At 36.1% G+C, this 8,022-nt stretch overlaps 1 protein-coding gene across 2 annotated transcripts in view; it reads left to right on the forward strand.

Moving 5' to 3' along the window:
• LOC306870577 (polypeptide N-acetylgalactosaminyltransferase 9-like) overlaps positions 1–6,027 on the forward strand; it is an 80,036-nt gene extending 74,009 nt beyond the window's left edge. For both annotated transcript variants that reach the window (XM_079417942.1, XM_079417943.1), the window contains 3 exons: positions 309–404; positions 3,969–4,136; positions 5,085–6,027. In XM_079417942.1, the coding sequence (XP_079274068.1) occupies positions 309–404; positions 3,969–4,136; positions 5,085–5,231 (411 nt within the window). In that variant the 3' untranslated portion in view covers positions 5,232–6,027. The remainder of the gene's footprint in view (positions 1–308; positions 405–3,968; positions 4,137–5,084) is intronic.
• Positions 6,028–8,022: the final 1,995 nt, after the last annotated feature.

Genomic DNA, 8,022 nt, shown 5'->3' on the forward strand with positions numbered 1-8,022 from the left:
TCTACATTGATCTCTGGAACTGCAGGGGCGGAAAATCTATAGCTATATTGGAATAGTTTGTCTCTGAAAATATGCCTGCTAGACCACAGATTCCACATATCTCATCCAGTATTAGGTTTTATGGATGGTCAGTGTTGTCATCTCTCAAATGGATTTGACAAAGTATGTGTGCATGCATTTTTGTTTGACATTCAGAGCAGCGCTAATGCTATAAGCTAAACTGGGCAACGTAATAGTACACAGTGTGTTCACTCTTCATGCGTCATGATTTGCCTGCCTTTGTTTATTAATATTTACGTATTTTTAAGGTGCGAAACAGTAAAGCCAGCGGATACTGCCTTGATCAGGGGTCAGAGGAGGATGACAGAGCTATTCTATACCCATGTCATGGCATGTCATCACAGGTTAGTATGTATTTTCTTTTTCTGGTGTTTCTAGCTTTTTATTGGTATTATTACGTAACAGGTTTGGGGCCAGTAAGTTTTTTTTCTATATGTTTACTTTATATATTTACTTTACTTTTCTATATATTTACGTTATTTTTTTTGTAATTTATACTTTTTAATTTAATTTAACCCTTTAACTGTCACCCCCATTTTTTAACATAGACGTGAAAATGCACTTATAATTCATGAACGAAAAGATTTTGTAATATGATTTTGATGTACCATTTTCATGGTAATGCAATGTCTGATTTTAAAATGGCTTTCACCGGATGAATTTTGAGATTTTAAGCTTTAAATTAATATATACTTTATGATGATTTCTAAAACGTGATAGGGAAAATATCTATTTAGAAGTCTTAGACTTTTCCAACAATTTATAGTTTGCCATGATTAGATGTAATTATGAAGATGTAATATAGTGAAGTAAACTGGGACGGGTGACAGTTAAGAGGTTAATTTGATTTAATTTAAAGGGGTCATATGATGTGTATTTGGTGTAATGCAATGTTTTTACATGGTTTAGGTTCAAAAAACACATTATTTTCCACATACTGTACATTATTGGTGCTTCTCTCTGCCGCGCCTTTCTGAAACACACCGATTTTTACAAAGCTTATCGTTCTGAAAAGCACAGTGTGCTCTGATTGGCCAGCTATCCAGTGCGTTGTGATTGGCTGAATACCTCAAGCGTGTGACGGAAATGTTATGTCTATTGCCATATTTGGAAACACACAGCGTCTCCACGACAACAATGCTACAGCGAGATTTAAAGTTATGCCTTCTTTCTTTGCATAAACATTTGGGTGGTGTTATGCAAATCTGGCCACACAGTGATGTAGATTTGTGGGGAAGTGATTGAATGAGGAGTTTCAGGAAGGCGTGGATGAGTCTGGACTTTTATAAAGAAAATTTCTTTGGGTTTGAGACTTTAGTCTTTGCAACTTTACGGATCTTATATACACCAACAGCTTGAAATCGCATCATATGACCTTTAAATTGATCAAAGGTGACAGTAAAGAATTTACATTGTTACAAAATATGTCTATTTAAATTAAATGCCGTTCTTTTGAACTTTCTATTTAGCAAAGAATATTGAAAAATGTGTCACTGTTTCTACAAATATATTAAGCAGCACAGCTGTTTTTAACATTGATGATAATGATAATAAATATTTCATGATCACTAAATCAGTATATTGCAATGATTTGTGAAGGATCACGTGGCACTGAGGACTTGAGTAATGATGCTGAAAATTCAGCTTCAGCATTACAGGAATAAGCAAATATATTTTAATAGAAAACATATCCACACACACACATAGATAAACGCCTCTCAATCTTCTTGTGGTTACATCATTGCATTTACATTACATTTGTATCCCAAGCAGACAGCAAAAATCTTGTGTTACTCGCAAATGCAAGGACAGGGAGCCAAGAATATGCCACGTTCGCAAAGGTAAATGACCCTATCAAGATTGACATGTGCAGCGGTCTGGAGAAAAAAAAAATCACAAGCGCATATTGATGTGAAATGTGAGAATTAAATTAGATTTGTAGTTGAAACACATGTTGTCAACTTCAGTGAACACTTATTTCACATCGGTGGTGCATTGCACCATTGCCTGGAGACAGAGAGCAGCTCAGGTTGAAATTACCTGTAGATTGTATCTCAGTTTCTGTGCCCTGTCCTCCCTCACAAAATAATCATCAGTTTATGTGACTTTGACATCTGACATTTTTAGTCATTCGGATTAAACGGATGTGGAATAATCGAACAGTTCTCCTGTTGTGACCTTTGACAGTATAATTTGACCTTTCCCTTGTCATACATAATAGAGACATAATCCTTTGAACAATTTAAAATACAGTAGTCTCTCTCTCCGCCTCGTTCTCTCGTCCTCCCTCCTAAATCTTGCAAGGGAATGACAGTCTTAGTCCATAATCCAGGCCTAAGGGAAATAAAGCAATTGAAGTATATTCCCATTGTATCATCAAATTACAATAAAAGCTGGTTTTACATGATACAGCTAAACTTCATTTCGTCTCCTTGCGTAACCACAAATTAAAAACAGGAATGATTCATGGCTGCTGTGTCATCGAAGCCCTAGTAATAATCAACCATTACATTTATTTATTTTTATGTATTTATTTATTTAAATTAATATTACAAATATTAGTTATAGCCTTGCAAATTCAATGCAAAGTGTTTTGTGTTTTATTGCTGTGCGAGGTTGAAGAACTCTTTTATAATTTTCATGAATACAAAAAAACAAGTGATTTTAATGTATATCATTCTTGAATTTAGTTTTTATTCAGTTTGATTGCCATGTATTCAAACAGTGTGCCTACTTGTCATTGCTTTACTGAAAAATCCTTTGTTACTTTGTCCTCTGTGAGCGTGTCTGTGTGGTACATCATCTCAGTGAATGCATGGCCGCTATGAGAGCTGGAATCACGTTACAGTTCGCATGAAGATGAGCTCACGCTATTGTCCTCCTGCTGTTTTCACCTTGGTCACTGGACAATTACCCTCGGTTCTATAGATTAACTTTACTCAATAGAGCGAGCTTGATTTTCATTGAATGTCAGCTTGTACTTCATTGTGATGTGCCAACCTTGGGATCTGATATCTATGAGATTGACTTTCAGCTAAATTATTGACCTGTGTTATTCAGTGCCGTGTACTTACCGTAATAGATAGCTGCTATCTAGACTTCCATCTCTCTCGATAGTTTGTGTACACTTCAGTGTCTTGGTGCTCTTAATCATACAGCTAAGTACTGCCTATATCTGTTGAAGTGTTCTTAAAGCAATAGTTCACCCAAAAATGAAAATTTGATGAGTTTGTTTCTTCATCAGATTTGGAGAAATGTAGCATTCCATCACTTATTCACCAGTGGACTCTGCAGTGAATGGGTGCCGTCAGAATGAGAGCCCAAACAGCTGATAAAAACATCACAATAATTCATAATAATTGACAGCATCGTTTCCAGCTAAAATACAAATTCTCTGTCCATAATATAGATTTCTCAAGTGAAAAAGTTGTCTGAATCAGGAGAGAAATGTGCACAGATCAAACTACTTTTACAAGTGAGAACCATTCAGAACAGTTCTAAACAAAGTTGTTGTTGGATTGTGATATGACAGGACAACAGAGGATCAGATTTTCACTGTAGGAAGTGTTATTATAGATTATGGACTGGATTTTGCCCAGAAGCAATGCCTTAAAAACGCCTGTTTTCGTCCATACAATTAAAGCCACTTGGGCCCAAAACAATATTGGACCTCATTGACTTTTATTACATGGACAAAAAGACACTAAGGCATATTCTAAATATTTGTTTTATGTTCCATGGAGGAAAGAAAGTCATACAGATGGAATAACATCAGGGTGTGAAAACAATAATGGCATTTTCATTTGTGGGAGGACTATGCCTATAAGCTATATTTCTAAGACCTTCCATTTCATTTTATATATCACGTACTTCTCTTTCTCACATTGTAACTTGGTGTTTTATTTCAGCTGGCGAGGTACACCACTGAGGGCTTATTGCAGTTAGGACCCCTGGGGTCTACTACGTTTCTGCCTGACACAAAATGTCTGGTGGATGATGGAAGAGGAAGGACTCCGAGCTTGAAAAAATGTGATGCTGTCACCAGGTCCTCCCAGAGGCTCTGGGATTTTACTCAGGTAAAACTAACTTATTTGTTAGCTTGCTAAACGCTTCATATCAATATTTCATTCTCCACTTGAGGCGAACTTTACTTTTTAAAAATAAACATCAGATATTTTAAATTGGATTTTTCTTTTACAAAAGCACCCTTAAGATATATTTTATTAATGTACACCAATGTTTGGGTTATTTATTTATTGGGTATATAAGATTAGTTATTTATTACAAATTATTATTATTATTTAGTTAGTTACCCCAATTGCTTATTATTTAGTTACCCCACCCCCCCAATTGCTCCCCGGGCGCCGCAGCATGGCTGCCCACTGCTCCGGGTGTGTGTTCACGGTGTGTGTGTGTGTGTGTGTGTGCATTTGTTCACTACTCACTGCTGTGTGTGTGCACTTGGATGGGTTAAACGCAGAGCACCAATTTCGAGTATGGGTCACCATACTTGACAATACGTCACGACTTAGTTAGTTTTGAAAGAGGTTTCTTATGCTTACCAAGGTTATTTGATCAAAAAATACTGTGATACATATTTTTGGGAGATTCTTGTATGAATATGAAGTTCAAAAGAACAGCATTTATTTGAAATAGAAATCATTTGTAACAATGTGTATGTCTTACTATCACTTAATGCAATAATTTAATGCATACTTGCTTAATAATTGTATTTGTTAAAAAAATATATGGTAACACTTTATTTTACGGTGTGCTTGTTATGCGTTACATGTACTCACTATTATAATAACAATAAATTACCAAATAATTACTAAATAAACCAAACCCTCATCCTAACCCTCGCCCTTTAGTAAGTACATGTAGTCAATTAATATTGCTAAGTACTTATATTTATAATTACACTGTAACAAGGATACCTAAGTATAAAGTGTTACCAAAACTCTTTTGTAGGTAGTGTGTGATGCCAAGTGTATTTACAGTTGTTCTTAAATATTTTTTCTTAGAATGGACCCATCATAAGTCGAGACACGGGACGTTGTTTGGAGGTTGAAATGTCAAAAGATGCAAACTTTGGCCTGCGGCTGGTCGTCCAGCGCTGCTCAGGGCAGAAGTGGATGATTCGGAACTGGATAAAACACCCCAGACACTGAAAAATAACCTCCCTGAGCTGGAGAGCAGCCATAGACACAAAGCCTGAGTCTGGGATTGAGTCAGATGAGAAGAACTCTCTTTCGGGGTGAAACGCTTTCAATATAGACGTCTAAAGGTGAAATATTATCTTTGGATACATTTACGGTTGAGTGAGCAGATAAAGCAGAAGGCCGTCATCAGGGGAGAAGGACTTGCTCATTGCAAGTCCTCTGTACAGACTCCCAGTTTACTGCAGCGTACTTGTGTTCCCGAGTGGAATTCTGATGAGACGAAATATCGAGAGAAATATTCAAAAGAGTTGCAGATAAACAAAGAGAGAGGAAGCGAAAGTTGCAAACCCCCTCTGAGCAAAGTCTCGAGTTTTACTTCTTATCAATTGCCATATCAACACTTATTTCTTCAGGCTGTGAATTGCTTTGGATAATTGAATATCCACTTTGAAACTTTAAATTTCAAAGTGGGTGCTACACAACAAAAAAAGAAAGTAGTATAGACTTTAATCTGACACAATCGTTTCAGCTCTTTTAGCTATCGACTTTTTTCTTTCCTTGATTTACAGACTTAATTGCTAATGCACAACAAAACCATGTGTTCACACAAGAACTCATGTGCCTTTCTCCATCCTTATGCCATCAGACCAGGGAATGTTCCTCCCTAAGCATGTACAAAATATTTGATTTTAAATTAATTAAAATATGAATATAATGTCTTATTGTAGAAACACGTTGTAAAATACTCAAAACATGATAATCCAGGAAGATCGAAACAATAAAAACAAGTTTTCTTTTCTTTTGTACAATGATGTGTGATTTAATTCATGTGAAAATCAGTACAGTAAAATGATCTGTGTTGATTTATATTGTAGGATCGATGACATCACAAGCAATGAAAGGTGATATTACCTATCAAAGTCGAGGTGAAAACATTTGAAACCTGTTGTATTTAAATAATGTGATTTTGTAAACAGTTCTGCATTGGAAATTGAAAAAAGTACACACAAAAATAAAGGTTACATAAGGGGTGTTTTTGTAGAAATGCCACAGAAGAACAATTTTGGGAACCTTTCTGTGAACGAGCCATTATTGTAAGAATTTGAAGAACTTTTTTCCATTTTAAAGAACCTTTTGTGCAATTGCAAATGTTAGATGTTAAAAAAATAGTTCAGCCTTAAAATGGAGCAATGCATCACTTGCTCGCCAATGGATGCTCTGCAGTGAATGGGTGCCGTCGGAATGAGAGTCCAAACAGCTGATAAAATCATCACAATAATTCACAAGTGATTCACATGATTCCAGTCCATCATTTAACATCTTATAAAGTGAAAATATGCATGTTTGTAATAAACAAATCCATCATTAAGTGGTTTTTAATTTCAAACCATTGCTTCTGGCTAAAACATGAGTATTGCTTTCTCCAGTAAAAAAGTCATCTCATTTGAATCAGGACAGTTTTAGCTAATAAACGGTGCTTGGTCTGTGCATATTTACAATATAACATCATGATGGATTTTGTTTCTTACAAACACAGGGCTTTTCATTTCACAAGATGTTAATTGCTGGATTGGACTCATGTGGATTATTGTTTTTTCATCAGTTTGGACTCTCATTCTGACGGCACCCATTCACTGCAAAGGATCCATTGCTGAGTAAATGATGGAATGCTACATTTCTCCAAATCTGTGCCAATAAATAACTTATATTTTTAAGAGTGTAAGATGGATAAAAGAGGGACTAAGATAAAAGAATTAGATAATTTAAGTTTTTATGAAATTGTTATGACAAATCATATGCACTAATCATATGAAAGCTTTGCACTGATAAATTAGTCAAAGTAACCACAGGTTATTTTCTGAAGCTCTATATCTGGAGTCCTAAGAAACTAATTGAGAAGACAACCAGAGCTAAGCTTTGCATTTCCACACACTGTCACCGCAGGATGTACAATCTAATCATTACAAACCGCACAACTCATCACTAGAGCACTGAATGCTTCTCAGAGCAATCAAACTCAGCATGCAGCTTCGCTTTTTTCTTTTTTTTGAAGCAAACTCAAAAGCTCACAACTCTTGAAAATAAATGTTACTGCACTTCATTTATGTATTCACTCATTTTTTCCTCTCTCATCTGCAGTGAAAGCCACTCCATTTCTTTCCTCTCAAGTGTTTATTGCTCATGTAGTCCTGAGAGAGACAACTGTAAGCACTTCTTATATGACCACCTGTGTGTTCTCAAGTCATTTTTTTATTTGTTTTCCAGGGTGTTTACTAAGAGAGATTGCAGAAACCTGCTCAGCCAGGCTTCAACAGTTCAGCTCCAATGGTTTCATAAACAAGCGTCTTCTCCCTCCACTCATCTACAAGGGGAAGATCTTATTTAAAACCACACTGGAGACCCAACAAACGCTGTCGCTGCGAATTCACCCATAGCAGGCATGTGGTGCAATGAAACAAATAGGAGCTATATATTAGCAGGCTGGGGTGCTTGTGTTTTTGCTTATGCTTTTTACACATGATGTGGTTCAGCGATGAAGTCATAGGAGGAAACGCACAGTGAGCACGCATCTATGAATCATTCCACAATCTGCTTCCTCCAAGACGACCAGCTAATGCAGTAGACCTGCTGAGCTCTGCGCTCTGAGCCAGTAGTGGGAGAGCTGGTGATGCTCGTATACACTAAAAACAGGATTTTGTATTAATATAACGGATGGAATTAATACTTCAAGCTTTAACTTAAAAGTTAATTATAGTTGGGATGTTTTTTGTTATATTTGTATTGATCCAAATATTAAAAG

Source organism: Barbus barbus (genome assembly GCF_936440315.1).
Source record: "Barbus barbus genome assembly, chromosome: 5".
Lineage (NCBI taxonomy): Eukaryota > Metazoa > Chordata > Actinopteri > Cypriniformes > Cyprinidae > Barbus > Barbus barbus.